The following is a 20,335-nucleotide window of genomic DNA, read 5'->3' as shown; positions in this document are numbered from 1 at the left end:
TATACAGTGTGTGCGTTTGTGTTGCGCACGGCGTATATAGTGTAGTGTGTGTGTGTGGTGCGTACTGCGTATTCAGTGTGTGTGTGTATGTGGTGCGTACGGCGTATACAGTTTGTGTGTGTGTGTGGTACGTACAGCGTATACAGTGTGTGTGGTGGTGCGTACGGCGTATACAGTGTGTGTGTGGTGCGTACGGCGCATATAGTGTGTGTGTGTGTGTGGTGCGTACGGTGTATACAGTGTGTGTGTGTGTGTAGTGCGTATAGCGTATACAGTGTGTGTGTGGTGCGTATAGCGTATACAGAGTGTGTATGTGGTGCGTACGGCTTATAGTGTTTGTGTGGTGCGTACTGCGTATACAGTGTGTTGAGTACGGCGTACACAGTGTGTGTGTATGTGGTGCATACGGCGTATACAGTGTGTGTGGGTGGTACGTACGGCATATACAGTGTGTGTGTGTGTGGTGGTGCGTACGGCGTATACAATGTGTGTGGTGCGTATAGCGTATACAGTGTGTGTGTGTGGTGCGTACGGTGTACACAGTGTGTGTGTATGTGGTGCGTACGGCATATACAGTGTGTGTGGTGGTGCGTACGGCGTATACAGTGTGTGTGGTGGTGCGTACGGCGTATACAGTGTGTGTGGTGCGTACGGCGCATACAGAGTGTGTGTGGTGCATATAGCGTATACAGTGTGTATGTGGTGCGTATGGCGCATACAGAGTGTGTGTGGTGCGTATACAGAGTGTGTGTGTATGGCGTATACAGTGTTTGTGTGGTGCGTACGGCTTATACAGTGTGTGTTGCGTATGGCGTACACAGTGTGTGTGTGTATGTGTGGTGCATACAGCGTATACAGTGTGTGCGTTTGTGGTGCGTACGGCGTATACAGTGTGTGTGTGGTGCGTACAGAGTGTGTGTGTTGCATACGGCATATACAGTGTGTGCGTGTGGTGGTGCATACGGCGTATACAGTGTGTGTGTGTGTGAGTGGTGTGTACGGCATATACAGAGTGTGTGTGGTTGTGCATACGGCGTATACAGAGTGTGTGTTTGTGGTGGTGCGTACGGCGTATACAGTGTGTATACACTGAGGAGCCGGCTGCTTCTTTGCAGGGCGTGGTGGCAACCTCTGCGACGGTGAAAGTTACACCCCTGCTGGCAGCACAAAGGCTCTGGAAAAGTGAAATGTCTCCTCACCCCCCAAAAGAAAACCAGTGAATTTTGCGCTCCCAAATCCAAATGCCCCCCTGTGTCTAAACACATTTTAGTGTCCACGTTTGGCTTTTCTGTAACAATGAGAGCCCGCTTAATTTATGGGGTTGGTGTCTCCAGAATCACGAGCTGGACATAATGTACGGGCACTTCAATGTATGGGCACTATAACAGCAGATTTGCAATTTTCATTCGGCAACATCCACTGCGGCTTGTCTCTGGAAAACACCCATGGGGCCAAAATCATCACTACATCTGTAGATAAACTCCCAGAGGAGTGTAATTTCCAAAATGGGGTCACCTGAGAGGGTGTTCTGCTCTTATAGCACTTAGAGCCTCTGTATATATATGGAGTCAGCAAACTATTCTATGATAATTTGTTCTCCAAGAGTTAATTAGTGCTACTTCCCTCCCGAGCCTTGCGGTCAGGGCAGCCATCAGGGTATTATCTCCTTTACCTGCTGTATGGGGCCCGGTGAACAGCACTAAAGAGCAGGAGTATCACGTGCTGTTTTCCCGCCGCCGGCGGCGTACATTTGCCGAGAGCTTTTGCCTTGTAGCTCTCATGCCCGAATGGCCGTGCAGCACCAAGGGAGTCCCTCCGCCTCTTCTGTGAAGTGCTGGAGTCAGCGCTCATGCGATGACGTCATTGTGTACTCGCCGGCATCGAGCGCCAGGATGCCAGTCCGGAAGTGGAGCTGCACCTGCATTGGATCGTATGAGAGGTAAGGATGAATTTTTTTTTTCAATAGAATTAAATTGTCTTGGGGGCGGGAAGGGGAAGACCATATGATGAACTAGGACTGGGGAGTGGGCAGAGCATATGATGAACTGGGACTGGGAGTGGGCAGAGCATATGATGAACTGGGAGTGGGGGTGGGGAGAGCATATGATGAACTGGGAATGGGGAGTAGGCAGCCCATATGATGAACTGAGACTGGGGAGTGGGCAAAGCATATGATGAACTGGGAGTGGGGGGCGGTGAGAGAACATGATGAACTGGGAGTGGGGAGAGCAAATGATGAACTGGGAGTGGGGAGAGCACATTATGAACTGGGAGTGGGGAGAGCACATGATGAACTGAGAGTGGGGGGGGGAGCATATGATGAACTGGGAGTGGGGGATTGGGAGAGCACATGATGAACTGGGAGTGGGGGGGTGGGGAGAGCACATGATGAACTGGGAGTGGGGAGAGCATATGATGATCTGAGACTGGGGGTGAGGAGAGCACATGATGAACTGGGAGTGGGGTGGTGGGGAGAGCACATGATGAACTGGGAGTGGGGAGAGCATATGATGAACTGGGAGTGGGGGGTGGGGATAGTGCATGATGAATTGGGAGTGGGGAGAGCACATGATGAATTGGGAGTGGGGAGAGCATATAACGAACTGGTACTGGGGTGTGGGGAGAGCACATGATGAACTGGGACTGGGGTGTGGGGAGGACTGGGGTGTGGGGAGAGCACATGATGAACTGGGACAGGGGTGTGGGGAGAGCACATGATGAACTGGGACTGGGGAGAGCACATGATGAACTGGGAGTGGGAGAGCATATGATGAACTGGGAGTGGGAGGTGGGGAGAGCATATGATGAACTGGGAGTGGGCAGAGCTCATAATGAACTGGGAGTGGGGGGTGGGGAGAGCAAATAATGAACTGGGCGTGGGGTGTGGGGAGAGGAAATAATGAACTGGGAATGGGGGGGTGGGGAGAGCTAATGATGAATTAGGAGTGGAGAGGGGAGAGCAAATGAAGAATGGGGGTGGGGAAAGCAAATGATGAATTGGGAGTGGGGGTGGTGAGCGAAAATTAATTGGGAGTGGGGATGGAGAGAGCAAATAATGAATTTAGGGTGGGGTAGTGCAAATAATAATGAACTGAGTGTGGGGGTGTGGAGAGAAAATGATAATGAATTGAAGGTGGGGGACAACAAATTATGATGAATTGGGGGTGGGGGAAAGTAAATGATGATGCAGTGGGGGTGGGAGAGAGAGGACATGACAATGAATTGAGGTAGAGGGGGAATGTAAATGTAATGAATTGTGAGAGTGGGGCGTTGAGGATGACAGAGTGTGACTGGTAATGAATTGGGGGAAAGAGTACAGGTTCTAATTAATTTATATATTTATTAGGTGGGGAAAGTGGCTAATACAGCTGGTGGGAGCATAGTGGTGGATTACAGTTTATATTTGGAATGATGGGTTGCATAATTAATTATATATTAATGGTGGGTGCACCTCTGTATTCAGTTGCGTAGTGTAGAAGTTGGGGAATGTGCTCTAGATAACTGTGTTATTTTATGCAGAGATGAGTCCTGTCTGGAAGAAGTGATGGCCGTCTGTGCTGGATGAAGGAGAAAAGTGAAGATGAAGGACTTCAACTAGAGACGTCAATGGTGAGTCAGTGTGTTATCTGTACACTGACACTATACACTGTATACTATGTACATAGCTCCTCTGTATAATGACACTTATGATAATATTAGTATTGTGTTTTTTTATTAATGATCAGTATTGTAGTATTCAGTCACTGTGGTGGCAACATATGGTCTGGTCATGGTGTGGCAGTATTTGTCCCTTGTATGTGGTATTATTTGGTCACTGTGATGGTAATATGTGGTCTGGTCATAGTATTTATTTACATTAATTCCACAGCGCTTTACAGGCACTGTCCCCATTGGGGCTCACAATCTAAATTCCCTATCAGTATGTCTTTGGAATGTGGGGGGGGAAACCGGAGAACCCAGAGGAAACCCATGCAAACATGGGGAGGACATACAAAGTCCTTGCAGATGTTGTCCTTGGTGGGATTTGAACCCAGGACCCCAGCGCTGCAAGGCTGCAGTGCTGTCCATATTGTATGTCAGTGTTTGTTCCTTGTATGTGGTATTATTCGGTCACTATATGGTGGTAATACGTGGTCTAGTCATGGTGTGGTGGTATTCCTTGTATGTGGTATTATTCTGTCACTATGTGGTGGTAACATGTGGTCCGGCTATAGTGTGACGGTATTTGACCATATTGGTCATTTTAAAAAATGTGACACATTCCCTTTAAGAAAAATGATTAAAAATATACCTAAAAAGAGTATTGGGTATTATAAGAAATGTTTAATAGGTTAGAGTAGAGTATGGGCCGGCCAGAAGAGTCTCCTTGTCCTGGTGGTGTCTTAAAAAAATCTTTTGGCCAAAACAAAAGCTGATGGCTATATATGTGATATGGTGTTCGATTTGAACTGTTAATGTGTGATTGGTGAGGACGTGGTGCAGAAGTGGAGTTTTTCCAAGAGTGGGCAATGGTACTGTGGAAGGTTCAAGGGATTGAGGCGGAGCTGGAGTGGAGGTGAAGTCTCAAGAGGGCCCGAAAATTTTGCCAGTATGGGGCCCTGAAATTCCTGGTGGCAGCCCTACTTGCAGTGTGGCTAAGCGGTACTGTACAGCCATATATGGGGATTGTCACATTCAGCAGAAATTGTGTGACACATTTTGATGTCATTTTTACCCATTTCCCCTTGTGAAAATGGAAAATCTGGGGTTAAAACAAAATTTTGGGGGTAAAAATGTAATTATTCTTTCTTTACTGCCCAACAGCAAAAATTTTTTTGATCCACCTGTGGTGTCAATATGATTATTGCAACCTTAGATGAATTCATTGAGAGGTGTAGTTTGTTCAGAAACCCTACAAACTGAGAATCGGGCATTATGTTTTCTTGAGACCACAGCTAATTTTCGATTCCTGATTGATCAAGAACAGGAATGGGGAAATGTGTTGACATCGCAGTGATCTGGTAGCTATGTGGGGTTTCCGTATCTACTAACAGGCTACGACTTACTAATATTGTTATGGATTTATATAATCACATTTTCATTATTTAATGGGGTTTACTCCCTTTGTGATACCATTTGAGCATTTTTAGCATCTTATTATGGGAACTGACATTTTACGTTATTAAATGACATGACGGCAGTCTGGTCTTATGCACGGTCACTTATTTAGGCTATCTCATTTATGCATTTTTTATGTTATGTGCCCCATTGTTGGATCATATGTATATTTCACCTCCAGTGAGGGGTTCTAGTAGATTATCTAGGGTTTACCACAGTAAGACGACTGTGAGTGGCACATGCCACAACTTGTGTGCTTTATTAGGGTGCCAACCTACGTGGTCAAGTAGGGGCATTACTAGGGGAAAATCAAAAGGGAAAATGTTGAGGTATATTCTACTCCCCTCCCCACCTTGAAGACCAGGTTTCATATGTAGCCCAAAGTTTGTACATAGGGCTGTTTATAAATGAGCACCACTAATTTGTATTATTAAAATATAGATTTTTTTTATTGGATGAGGATTTTATTTTTTGTTAGACATCAATGTGACATGGCACCCTCAAGCCATTCCAGCAAAACCTGAACTCCAATATGGCGCTTCTTCCCTTCTGAGGTTTGCACTGTGTATCAAAAGTAGTTTTCGACCACATATTGGGTCATTTGCGTACTCAGGAGAAATTGCATAACAAATTGTACCATTCATTTTCTCCCTTTTGAATATTAAAAACTTGGGGTCAAAGCAACATTTTAGTGGGAAAATGATAAATTTTAAATTTACTCAGCCCAGTGTTATATAATTCAAGGAAACACCCAAGGGTTACAAATGCCCAGTACACCCCTAGATGAATTACTCGAGAGGTGCAGTTTCCAAAATGGTATCACTTGTGGGGGTTTCTGCTGTTTTGACTTTTCAGGGGTTCTTAATATGTTACATGGCATTCACAATCTATTTCAGCAAAATTGCACTCCAGAATTCAATTGGCACTCCTTTCCTTCTGAGCCCTGCCATGTGCCCAAATAGTAGTTTTCCACCACATGTAGGGTATTGATGTACTCAGGAGAAATTGAACAACAAATTATATGGTCCATTTTCTCCTGTTACCCCTTGTGAAAATGAAAAATTTGGTGCTAAAGCCACCTTTTTGCTGAAAAAATGTATTTACTTCATTTTTATGGCTCAATATTATAAAATTATGGGAAGCACCTTGTGGGTTCAAGGTGCTCACCACATCTCTAGATGAGTTCCTTGAGGGGTGTAGTTTCCAAAATGGGGTACCTTGTGGGGGGTTTCCAATATATGGAGCTCTGTATCCGGGGCTCTGAAAACGCGACATGGTGTTTGCTATATATTCTAGCAAATTTTGCGCTTCAAAAGTCAAATGGTGCTCCTTCCGTTCCGAGACCTCCTATGTGCCTAAACAATCATTTTCTCCCACATATGGAGTATCTCCGTACTCAGGAGATATTGTACAACAAATTGTATGGTCCATTTTCTCCTGTTACTCTTGTGAAAATGTAAAATTTGGTGCTAAAGCAACATTTTTGGGAAAAACATTTATTTTTTCATTTTCACGACTCAATGTTATAAAATTCTGTGAAGCACCTGTGGGTTCACCATACCTCTAGTTAAGTTCCTTGAGGGGTGTAGTTGCCATAATGGGGTTATTTGTGGGGGGTTTCCATTGTTTAGGCACATCAGAGACTCTGCAAACACGATATGGCATCCGACATTTATTCCAGTGATTTTTGCACACCAAAAGTCAAATGGTGCTCCTCCCTACTAAACCCTGCCGTGCGCTCAAACAGTAGATTTTTACCACAAATGGGTGTATCGCTGTACTCAAGAGAAATTGCACAACAAATTGTACGGTCAATTTTCTCCTGTTACACTTGTAAAAATGAAACCTTTGAGGCAAAAATAACATTTTTGTGGTAAAAAGTAAAATGTTAATTTTTTTCTTCCACATTTCTTTAATTCCTGTGAAAGACCTAAAGGATTAATAAACTTATTAAATGTGTTTTTCAGAATTTTGAGGGGTGTAGTTTTTAAAATGATGTCACTTTGTGGTATTTTCTGTCACATAGGCACCTTAAAGTCATTTGAAATGTGATGTGGTCTCTAAAAAAAATAGTTTTGTAAAATTTGTGGGAAAATTGCTGATTAACTTTTAATACTTCTAACTTCTTAACAAAAAAATTATGTTTCAAAAATGATGCTTGTGTAAAGTAGACATGTGGTAAATGTTATTTATTATTCATTTTGTGTGTTATAGCTATTTGGTTTAAGGGCATAAAAATTATAAGTTTGAAAATTGTGAAATTTTCACAATTTGTAAAATTTTCTATATTTTCATAAATAAATGCAAATATCAACCAAAATTTACCACTAACAAAGTACAATTTGTCACGAAAAAACATTCTCAGAATCACTGGGATATGTTAAAGCGTTCCAGAGTTATTACCACATAAAGTGACACTGGTCGGAATTGTAAAATTTGGCCTGGTCAGGAAGGTGAAAACTTGCTGGGGCTGAAGGGGGTTAAATAGCGAAAAGACCCAAACCAAGGCTAACAGCAAGAAGAAAGATACACTAGCTAGGATTTAACCCCCAAAGTTTATGGATTGTGCAGTCACATGTCCCAGTGCTACTGAATAGCCGGCCTGCGTTAGCCAACGATGGAGACGGGAATTGAGAGGACAGACATTGGCACAGATGTCATGTTATTACTATTTTTGTCCCTTGTATGGTGATATTATTGGTTTAATGGTCTTGGTATAGTTGTTCAATAAAAGGATATTGGTTATATTTAGACACCTTGTTGAGGTAATGTAATATGTGCTCATGGCGCATTATTTGTTCCTTGTATTGTGGTATTACAGTAGTCCCTCCCTATATCGCGGTTCACTTATTGCGGCCTCACTGTATCACGGGATTATATTTGTTTACTTACTGCAGATTTTTCGCTATATTGCAGGATTTTTGGATACTGTACATGGCACACAATTGGCTGATTGATGAAAGGCGACCAACCAGAGCATTGTCTTTTGTATCCTGGGCAATGATTTGCTCAGCAACCATAGCATCAGTCTGTCTGCTATCCTACACTGTGCGGAAATGGTTTAAAAGTGTGTGGGAGGGGTTTATAAAGCCTTAAAATATATATACGGTATATAAATACTAAAATAAATGTAAGGTTCCTACTTTGCAGATTTTCACCTATCGTGGGGGAGTCTAGAACGTAATACCAATGATAAGTCAGGGATCACTGTATTGGTAACATAGGTCTTTGTTTAGTGCACTTTGCCCCGTAACAGTATGGAAAAAATATTTGTTATTTGATAACTGTATGATTATTATTTATAAGTATTACTTAGAAAATGATCTCGTGAGATTTATATATTTTATTATTAAATTTTCTTTATTTTTTTTACAGGATTACTTAGATATCACTTTTGTCTTGTGACATGGGGGTCCATCATGCTGGAAAAAGCATTGTTAAACACCAACTTGCTCCTGGATCATTGAGAGAAGTTGCTCTTGGAGGATGAAGTTTATGAAGAGACTCAATAATTACATAATACTTTTTCCAGCAAGATGGAGCACCATGTCACAAGGCAAAAATGTTATCTAAGTGGTTTGTTGATCAATACATTGAAATTTTGAGACCAAGGCCAACAAATTACCCATGTCTCAATCCCACTGAGAATCTGTGGACAACCCTCAAAAAGATGGTGGACACACAGAAATGATAAGTCGTCCTTAAGAACAGAGAGCATATTGTTTCAGAATACACACATCATTAACTACACGGACATTAAGAGAACCTAAGAATTGGAATAAAACTAGCAGAAAAAAAATTCAAAAAGTCAGTGTAGTTCTTACACACTGACAAAAAGAATGAACTGATGACAATTTAATTAAGCTTGAAACTGGAAAGGATGTAATTTTGGAAAGAGACTGAGAATTGGGTATATTCGGGACTTATATTTGCTATGCTTTGTGGATTAGACAGATTTGATATAGATTCCTATAAAACTCGGTTATATTTGTCAAAAGGTACAAACAACAAATATAAGATAAGGATCACAGCAGCAACGACTATGGCTTGAGATGAATTGGTTGTAACTAAAAGTCAACAAAGGAATATAGGCAACATGGACACCATCATTGGAGTAGACAAGATTCAACTGTCAAATTTAACAGTCCCATGTAAAGTCCTTTCAACTGTTCTTAGAGGGATAGGCAAAGTCAGCCGCGATTGCAGTGCAACAGACACATGAATTTATATGAAGTCTGTATATCTGTCTTATCAATGCATTAGCAATAATTACATATTACCAATTTATTTATCAAATAAATGTTTTATTTTATTAGCAGCTCGTAACCAGTGATGTAAATCATGTTTCTAAATATTCAATACTGTACGAAAACCAAAAATTGTACAGAAAGATTCTTGCCTAAACTTATAAAATAATCAAAGGAAAATTTGAAAAAAGTGTTATAAATTAACTTTAAAAATATTACACCAATTTACATTTCAATGTTTTTGATATTTTAAAAATACATTTGCTAATCTGGCCATTGCCTTGTCAGATTCGCATATATCTACCTTGTGTCGACAAATAATTTACACCTGTACATAATAGCAAGGATGGTGCAGAAAAAAATAATAATTTTCATACATCTGTGGAAAAGTGAACTATTACAGATAAGGACTATATAGACAAGATACATTTTTAACATGTGACAGAAATAATGTAAATGTACTGTCTATCTTGTAAGGGAAGATATGTAGTAAAACAGAAAATAGCAAAGCCCAAATATTAGCAGAGAATTTAAAAGTATTGATAGCTAAACGTGATCCAGCTCAACATTTTATTCCAGCTTGTCTATATTACACCTTCATACACTGTATGCCCCCACTGACTACAGCATAGCTGGTCTGCATCTACAGTGGGGAAAATAAGTATTTGATACATTGCCGCTTTTGCAAGTTTTCCCATCTACAAAGAATGGAGAGGTCTGTAACTTTTATCGTAGGTACACTTCCCTTCTGAAAGACAGAATCTTAAAAAAAAATCCAGAAAATCACATTATATGATTTTTAAATAATTAAATTGCATTTTTTTGCATGAAATAAGTACTTGATCACCTACCATCCAGCAAGAATTCTGCCTCTCAGACCTGTTAGTTTTTCTTTAAGAAGCCCTCCTACTCTGCACTCATTATCAGTATTAATTGCACCTGTTTGTACTCGTTACCTGTAATAAAAGACACCTGTTCACACACTCAATCAATACCACTCCAACCTCTCCACCATGTCCAAGACCAAAGAGCGGTCTAAAGACACCAGGGACAAAATTGTACACCTGCACAAGGCTGGGATGGGCTTCAGGACAATAGTCAAGCAGCTTGGTGAGAAGGCAACAACTGTTAGCACAGTTATAAAATGGAAGAAACACAAGATGACTGTCAATCTTCCTCTGTCTGGGGCTTCAGGCAACATCTCGCCTCGTGGGGCAACGATAATTCTGAGAAAGGTCAGGAATCAGCCCAGATCTACATGGGGGGGGATCTGGTCAATGATCTGAAGAAAGCTGGGACCACAGTCTCAAACATTACCGTTAGTAACACACTACTCTGTCATGGATTCAAATCCTGCAGGGCATGCAAGGTCCCCCTGCTCCCGCCAGCACATGTCCAGGCCCATTTGAAGTTCGCCAATGACCATCTGGATGATCCAAAGGAGGCATGGGAAAAGGTCATGTGTTCAGATGAGACCAAAATAGAACTTTTTGGTATCAAGGAGTGAGCCAAAATCCTTGCTGTAGTGTGTGCAAACTTGGTCAAGAACTACTGGAAACGTTTGACCTCTGTGATTGCAAACAAATATTTCTGTACTGAATATTAAGTTCTGTTTTTCTATTGTCTCAAATAATTAATTTGCATTTTATTGCATGAAATATGTAAAAATTGTAATGCACACGCCCGGACTGACTGGCGTGTGCGTGTATATGTAGTGATTCCACTGGACCGTACCGGAGAGTGAATGCCTGGAGGGGCATAACTAAGTATCCACCCGATCCGACCAAGGTCGCACGACGGCATACGACGCCAGTGCACGAAGGAGGGACCGAGCAGAGGGACCAGGTGCTACTCCAGGTCAGACCCCGGACACGGCTGTTGACCCACACCGGGGAATACAGGAACAGGCAGGTTAGGCTGGCACATAGACTGGTGGGTACAGGCAGACACGGCAGGTATGCAGACGGGTGGATGCTGGCAAGCACGACTGGTATGCAAACAGGGAGGTATTGGCAGGTACGGCCGTTATACAGGCAGGTGGATGTTGGTAAGCACGACTGGTATGCAGGCAGGGAGGTACTGGCAGGTACGACAGGTTGGAGCACAGAGTGGATAGGACCCAGTACAGACTGGGACTCAGGAACAGAACCGCAGATGCGGTGGACAAACACAGCAGAGTGAGGCCGCCCGGAGCGGTGAGCAAGAGCAGAGCAAGACGAGAACGCCTGGAGCGATGAGCGAGAGTAGAGCAGAGCGAGACTGCCGGAGCAGCAAGCAAAGGGTCAGAGCAGAGCGAGACAGCTGGAGCAGCAAGCAAAGGGTCAGAGCATAGCGAGACTGCCGGAGCAGCGAGCAAAGGGTCAGAGCATAGCGAGACTGCCGGAGCAGCAAGCAAAGGGTCAGAGCATAGCGAGACTGCCGGAGCAGCGAGCAAAGGGTCAGAGCAGAGCGAGACTGCCGGAGCAGCGAGCAAAGGGTCAGAGCAGAGCGAGACTCCCGGAGCAGTGAGCAAAGGGTCAGATCAGAGTGAGACTGCTGGAGCAGTGAGCAAAGGGTCAGAGCAGAGCGAGACTGCCGGAGCAGCGAGCAAAGGGTAAGAGCAGAGCGAGACTGCCGGAGCAGAGAGTTAAGGGTCAGAGCAGAGCGAGACTGCCGGAGCAGTGAGCAAAGGGTCAGAGCAGAGCAAGACTGCCGGAGCAGTGAGCAAGGCAGAGCAGGCAAGAACCGCCGGAGTGGCGAGCAAGGCAGAGCAGAGGGGACAGGGCTCTGTTCACACGGAACAGACAGGAAGGAAAAGGCAGAACCAGATACCCACAGGGTACTTGCAGTGAAGTAGCGAGTGGACCACAAACTCACAAACGGAAGTACAGTGACAACGAGCAGGAGTTAGGTACGAGTTCAGACTCTGCAGAAAAAGGGAAGATATGGGCGTAGAGAGAAACGGGAAACAGGCTGGAAGATAGTTAGGGCAGGAACAGACACTGGGAAAAGACACGGACAACAGATCTAGGTATGCGGCCCCTAGAGGGCGGAAGGAACAGGCTAAGAGCGTGTTCACACGGGCCTGGAATTACAGCCTCCAGGAAAGGCAGCTGGCTAGAGTACACAGACAGGACACAGTTCAGACATGGGAACTGATACCGCAAGGCAGGAAACATAGACAGGACCTGGCACATCAGTGACTAGACGCCAACTGACAGAACAAGATGCTCAGGCAGGGATTCCAGGGAGGAGCTGGTTTAAATACCAGGTGACAGACAGCAATAGGCTGAGGACGCATTAGGGGTGTGTCTGAAGCAGCTACAAGAAACAGGAAGTTCAGCGGGCATCGCCCTAAGCAGACAGAGCAGACCATATGAAAAGAAGCCAAAGTGATAGTCTGGACTGGAAATCAAGTGCACGCTCTTGCACAGTGGGAGATGGACCACTATGCAAGGACGCTGCCAGGTATGTTACAAAAATCATGCAATGTGATTTTCTGGATTTTTTTAAGATTCTGTCTTTCACAGATGAAGTGTACCTACAATAAAAAATACAGACCTCTCCAATCTTTGTAGGTGGGAAAACTTGCAAAATTGGCAGTGTATCAAATACTTATTTTCCCCACTGTATACTGTGCATTACTAGAGTTAGTATGCAAAAAAAGGCAATAAATCATTATATACAGGAGCTTCTCACAAAACTAGTATATCATCAAAAAGTTAATTTATTTCAGTTCTTCAATACAAAAAGTGAAACTCATATTATATAGAATCATTACAAACAGAATGATCTATTTTAAGTGTTTATTTCTGTTAATGTTGATGATTATGGCTTACAGCCAATGAAAACACAAAAGTCATTATCTCAATAAATTAGAATAATTAATAAAAAACACATGAAAAGGCTGCTTTGATAGCAGCCTTCAGCTCGTCTGCATTGTTGGGTCTGGTGTCTCTCATCTTCCTCTTGACAATACCCCATAGATTCTCTATGGGGTTAAGGTCAGGTGAGTTCACTGGACAATCAAGCAAAGTGATACTGTTGTTTTTAAACCAGGTATTGGTACTTTTGGCAGTGTGGACAGGTGCCAAGTCCTGCAGGAGAATGAAATTTCCATCTCCAAAAAGCTTGTCGGCAGAGGGAAGCATGAAGTGCTTTTTGTATTCAAGAAGTGAAATAAATTAACTTTGTGATGATATTCTAATTTTGTGAGAAGCACCTGTACATTGTGTATTTTACAAGTTTCATAACATTTCTAAAATATAAATTCTAAATCATCCACAAAGACAGCAATTTATGTCTAGACAATTAAAGTGTTGTGGGACACTTGAGATTTCATACAACTTGAGCCCAAGGTTACAAAATAAATTGGATTAGTGCATAATAGTTCTTTTTTGTGAGAATAAAAATTAGGACATTTTAATTCAAAAATACATATGGCTTAAAGGACAGAGCAATAAAGGGGCTGTCTTCGCTTTTAAAAAAGATCTTTTCCCCACAGAAACTGTGCCATCATTATTCATGGTTGATGGCTAGTATATCAGTCCCATAAGAATTAATATGGCTGACCTGCAAATCCAGATAAAACTCATGGAAAAGAGTGACGCTGTTTTAAATTATGTTTTTTATTTTAAAGGGGTTTTCAAAGACTATAATTTCGACCTATCCAATAGATTGGTGGAATCTGATATTGATGACCTAACAGCTGTTATCTGCCCTGGGAGCGGCCGAATATAAACAGTGCATGAAGCTTAAACAAAATGGCTCTAGAGACTGTTCAGTCACCACTGCCAGGTACTGTGCTTTCTCTCCGACTCAAGTGAAGGTGGAGCGCCCTGGAGCAGACACTCAACAATGTACAGGGCTTTGTGGTACTGACTCCATATACTGTTTACATCCAGGCGTCTAGAAGCAGATGACAGCTGATTGGTGGGGGTGTTCGACCACAACCATTCTGATAGTGATGACCTATCATATGGATAGATCATCAGCAGGTTAGTCCTGGCCAACCCCTTTAATAAACCCTGTTAAGTAGGCAAATAAAATGTTTCATATAGTTCTGAATGCTGGCTTCCATGACTTGTTCACACATTTTATGAGGTATATATAACTGACAGAAAATAACATGGCAGAAGAAAATAAAAACATTTTCAATCTATAAAACAGTAGTCTTACAGACATTGGTTATTATAACATATATATATAAATATGCATCTTCATGGTTTCCCCACTACTAATAAATCCTGGGCTATAAAAATGGATTTAACCGTCAAAGTTAGGATTAACCACAATGAAATTATATAGCTAAATGACGGAGGATAAACAGTAGAATGTAGTCCGACGCGAGTTACAAATTGTACATATTATCCAAGCAATGTAGTGCTTTACTATGTGAGAATCACAGCTGATGCAGAATCAGCCATATTGCGTATAATGTGCTTGAAAAGGTTAAACATTCAACATATTAATTTAGAATATTTACATACTATAAAAACTACAAAATAGAAAATGTTTTATCACCTTGATTTCGGTTTTTGGCAATATGTCTCAATGGTAAACTACAGCATCATACATTTAAATGAACACTAAGGATGTGCAGTGTCCGTTTCGATAATTATTGCAATGATAGATTAAATATTGCTTCTTGGCTCACAGGCAGCAACAGTTTTTGAACATGGAATGTTTTCTTCTATAAATTTTCTAGCTATAGAGTTTCATAACATCTCTCCTCTCATTAATCAAAATAAAATGCCAAAATGTGAGGGGATTCCTACAAAGCCGATCGGTGCTATACATCAGTATTTCTGGAAGCCACTACTTTTTATTTATTTTTGTCCAGACAAATAATGGACTGAAAAGTGTTAGTCAGGATTTTAAAATTTATGAGCTACTCTTAGTTTATCAACATTGGATCGTTGAGACCCCGACAACAACATAATGTGGGTGGTGTTTGTGCTTGGTATTGCAGATAATTCTTATTATTGCCAAAAGGAGCAAAAACAACATTTCACAACAATTTTCAGTATTAGGGTATGTGCACAAGGCGTCATTTGGACACTGGCCCAGCCGCCGAGTTTTCCCAGGCCAAGCCGCTTAAGAAAGATGCACATGGTGGTTTTCCTGAGGCAGCTTCGCTGGAGGGTTTGCTGTCATTCTTAAGACGGCTCCGTTTCCAGCGTCTATCACTCTTTAGAGTGAAGTACAGACAGCAGGTACCTTCCTATCGGGAGCCGTCCTGACACTGAGCTTGTGACTTCTTTTAAGTGCTCAAGAGTTTCCGGAATGCTCCTGAAAGAGATGCCAAGTGCACATACCCAAAGCGTGAGGTCTTTCTAATTAAATGTTTGAAATTAGGGACATATATAACCCTTTATTTCTGCCAATTTATTCTTTAAATGTGTGCCCATCACATTTATCAAGCACTTATCCTCTTAAAGTATACATGGACCCTATTTGATAATCATCCTTGCTCTAAAATCTAAGCCCCTGATTACTCTGAGCGGTGCTTTATTCACACCATTTACACCTGAAATCTGGTGTAAAATGCTTTGAAAACTCACAACAATTTTGCGCAACACAGAATTGTGCCTTTCGGCATTTTCATGCCAGTTTCGGCCAGCTTTGCCAAAATGGGAGCGGCTGTGGCGGAACAGATGCATGACATCACAGCTTGTCTAGTTCATGACACAAATATTACTCTAGTGCCTGCCTGTAGAAAGATTTGTGGCGAGGCACAAGGAGACACACAACACTTTTCAGATGCGCATGATTCATTAAGAGGCATGTGCCCCTTAATGAATCAGGCGCCTCTGACTCCAGCACGCCCCTTCATCAAGACCGGCATGAACAACACTATTCTTGATGAATCTGGGTCTATGCTCTGTACCATCAAGATGAACCGTCTGTAAGTGTCACACAGTACGCAGACATAAGATACACCTTGACTGTGCATTACATTTCTGAATACAAGCAATGAAATAAATGAGTATATTATTAATGAAAGAGAAATGTGATTTCTGGTCACCAAAGTAATTTAGTTAAACAGGGTGACATTACTAACTAAGCAATATTTTATTTACTTCATTAGCTTTTTTCCCAGACATATTTAATGTGTTACAAAGCTTACTCATTTACTAGTAGCAATTCTGAGGCTTTTCATCACTAGAATAAATGTGTTTCAGATTTCTGTTTTGCCATCATGAAAACTTTTTTTCATCATAAGTCGACTCACTGTATTTTATATGTTGCTTTTTCTAAAGCTTACTATATATGTCTTGATATGTTTGTGAATCCTTTGATTTTAGAACTAGCGTTTAAACTTTAAAGAAATTCATATATAGTTTTTGGAAAAAAAAAGATTTCTGGACGGTTGAATACATGTTTTTCATTATTTCAACTGAATCTTTGTTCCAATCCATAAGTAATAATCACATAATAAATTATATATATACAAAATGGATGTTTCCACTTACATATATTCTTTCAAGCACAGTAGTACCATAGGGAAAATTATTAAGGACACTTTGCTTAGCCATAACATAACATGGCAATACAGTGGATTACTGGGCACAATCACTGGCAGTTTTAGCTTCCAAATATTGAAAATATAAATTACATAATTTACAAACAAAATACAACTGATAAGATATTTTTTTTTATAGAAAATATCACTATTTTTATGATGCAAACATTATCAGTTAAAGTTATCAGTTGATGAAGTTTCCATTCTTCTAGCAGATAGTATATCGCAACAACACTTTTCTGCACTATCTAGTGATAAAATGGACATGTAAGCGTTGACCTACATGTTCATAGCGTCTCATTTTTGTTTTTTACCAAGTGTCCCCCTTACACTGTTTTGGGACATATATTATTGATTTAAGCTACTAATGGATCATTGAAGGTGTGTTCCAGAAATAACCCTACTGAAAAAAAAAAGATGAAACATTCTTGAACTCACTGAAAGTTTGGACATAAAGAACATTTCTAATGCAGCATTTTAAGGCAAACACATTTGTTTGGTAAGCTGGTTGGTAAGCTGGCATAGGCTGATCTCATGATTCACCAAGGTCAAAAACAAGTACTTGGTGGGACTTGAGTGTTGTAACATGTAAAAGGGACTAGTTCTTTAAAAATTGACATAAGGCTCTGTTTACACTGACATTGGTGCTGTTGAATTGGGATTCTGTTGGACTTTGTCAAGATTCTTACTAACTCATCAATCATGATGTATCTAGATTCGTATTAGTCATAGGTCATGTAAACCAAGTAGCTAGGATCCCAGTGTGAACAAAGCCTTAACGCTTACTGCAATTTTCTGCTACAATTAGTATTTCAAGCAGAAAAGACATTTCCTGAAATTTAGTGTATGTATTCAATGTATACTAAATGCTAAAATCACAGACCTATATGCATATTTATGCAAGTTTACAAAGATCAGACAGCATTGTGCCACTATCAGCGTGTCCTACTCACTGTTTATCTTCATACAATTTACATATTTTTAGAAAGTAGTTTTTAAAGCGGATTGGTCACAAAAGTTCACAAAACAACCAGCACACATTTTTATATAGCTCTCTTAGACCTGTAGAGGCTGCTGTATTTACTTCTAAAATTCATTTAAGAATGTCAGTATAACACTTTGTGAAGTTTCCCTGCCTGCCTAGCTGGCCTCTTAAGATGCTTCAAAGTTAGGAGCGTTATTTATTGATGAACTGTATGCTGCTTGTATTGTACAATCTGTGCTTAGGGGAAGAACACTGGCCTATACGGTGGTGGGAAGTCGAGCTTGTGCTACATCAATGGGATTTTAAGGCATTGCTTGGTAAATGTATTCGAGAATTTCAGTACTCGTTTTAAGTACAACAAATCTAGGAAAGATACAAAACTAAAGTTCTTTAAAAATCCTCAAACTTAAAGTGAAAGTCCACCTTATTTAACAAATCTTTTGTGAGCATGATTTTGTAACACTGATGTGTTACACCTTCTTTTCCTTAGCTAAGTGTAGCCTTCCTCATAGACTACACAGATCTGCTATTCTCAAAATAGCTGATATTCTCAAAATAGTTGATGAAGGATGATTAGACCAGACCTATCCATTAGCCACCTTCAACAGAAAAACAGTATTTTAATGTACAGTGGTTTTCAATTGGAGGAGGCTGATAGAGAAGTCTGGTCACATGAACCTCAAACTACCACTTTCAGAACAGAAAACCTGTACAGTCCATAAGGAAGGCTGCTAAAAAGAGTGGCCACTGCTTTACAAATGAGGTCAGTGCTGAAATGACCCATTACTAAATGCCACAAAACCATGTCCCCAACACACCTGGTAAAATAGAGACAAAGACGACAACCCATGTAAGTGTGATCGCCCCAGCATTTCTGTATTGTCAAAGAAACGGGCCTATTAAAACTCATGGGTAATTGAAATATATTCATTGCATGCCGCACATTTCATCATCAAATCCAAAAATAAAGCAGAATTTGTCATTTTTAAAAACTCCAGAAATGAGATATTTTCAAACACCGAAACTAGACTTGTGCCGTTTGTACCATAGAGATACTCTAAATAAATATTATTAAATTACAGAACTTATAAAATCGGAAATACAAAGTGGCACGTTTTCTTAAAATCACGTCTTTGTTTTGGCACCCTGGAAACCATTATATATTTATATATATACTTTTTTTTTATCTCTCCTTAGTAGTTTGCTCTATATTCCATTAGTTTATGCTGCCTACACTGCAGTGTCTATTTGTATAGAGGACAGTGAATTTACATCAGGATAATTATTCTAAGGCATAACAAGGCATTTGCTAGTGTTACTGTGATAATAGAACTCTATGTAAATGATTCATACACATTTTTAGACCAATATACACAAAATATTATATACATATACACAGACATGCTGTACTGAAATCTAAAGTGCCACCGATGTGCTCTTCCTCAGACATTCTGTTGCTCTTTATGGAAGCCCCTTTGATATGAAGGTTAATTAGATCAACTGTTACGCAATGGTTGCACTAAACCGTCTTTGTAAACACGGAGAATGGCTTCACAGACAAACTTGTATTGGCTCTGTGCACAACAAGAGAAAAACAAAAAATATTAGACTTTTTATATTGAAATTCCTTAAAATCATATACAAGGAAACCTCTAAAGCCTTATTCATGCAACAGTATTGCTCGTCAATTCATTGAAGTGATTCACACATTTGTTTTTTACTGGATTTTACTGAACGGTGTCTATTCCATTAAACTCAGTGCATATTTTATGGTCCGTTTTTGTGTATCAGAACAGGCAATTCAATTCTATTGAGCAACGATAAAATCGAACAGCACTCAGAGACCATCCTAAAATAGACATAGTCATGTGTGTAAAGTCTATTATTTTGGCTCTGATTAATAGTAATTATTAGGAAAGAGTGTAAAAGATAATATCATTCATTATCATAAAATTATATGGACTTACAAAAATTACTGAAATAAAAATTTATTACAGTATTGCAAATTTTTCGTGTATTTTTCTCTCTTGGACAAACAATCTTACCTACATATAGCATAAAGCTTATTTTTATGCTACATCATATTTTGTTATTCATAAAATCATATAAAGTGAAAGGAGAGTTTAAATATACTGAATATCAACTAATGAAATTCAGACATTGCTTTTGAATTGTGGTTCAACAGATATATTTTGAAAAACAAACTAATGAAAATGGTTTGGGCAAAAAATTAGGTACCTCTTGAAAAGATTGAAAATAACTTGACCATAGGGACATGTTAAAAGTAGATTTTTTACTTACCATAAAATCTGTTTCTCGTAGTCTTCATTAGAGGACACAGAACCATGGGATAGTCTGCTGTCACCTGGTGGCTGACTCTACTATTCCAATTAAATAAAATGGCCTCCTCGCCAGCAGACTATACCCTGCCTGCTGGAGCAGGCTTCCTCAGTTTTGTGAGAAAGCAGTGGGAAAAGAAAAGAATTAAGGCAAGAAGAAACA

The 20,335-nt window shown here is 40.5% G+C and overlaps 1 protein-coding gene across 2 annotated transcripts in view; it reads right to left on the bottom strand.

Annotated features, from left to right (window-relative positions):
- Positions 1-10,230: 10,230 nt before the first annotated feature.
- Positions 10,231-20,335, bottom strand: part of PTPN3 (protein tyrosine phosphatase non-receptor type 3) — a 383,873-nt gene continuing 373,768 nt past the window's right edge. For both annotated transcript variants that reach the window (XM_073678476.1, XM_073678477.1), the window contains one exon: positions 10,231-19,407. In XM_073678476.1, coding sequence (XP_073534577.1) covers positions 19,330-19,407 — 78 coding nt within the window. In that variant the 3' untranslated portion in view covers positions 10,231-19,329. The remainder of the gene's footprint in view (positions 19,408-20,335) is intronic.

The sequence above is a fragment of the Phyllobates terribilis genome, unplaced genomic scaffold, assembly GCF_046119375.1.
Source record: "Phyllobates terribilis strain yellow unplaced genomic scaffold, ASM4611937v1 Scaffold_4__5_contigs__length_816908805, whole genome shotgun sequence".
Lineage (NCBI taxonomy): Eukaryota > Metazoa > Chordata > Amphibia > Anura > Dendrobatidae > Phyllobates > Phyllobates terribilis.
The sequence above is the reverse complement of the archived record's forward strand: the minus strand, read 5'-3'. Positions and strand labels throughout refer to the sequence as shown.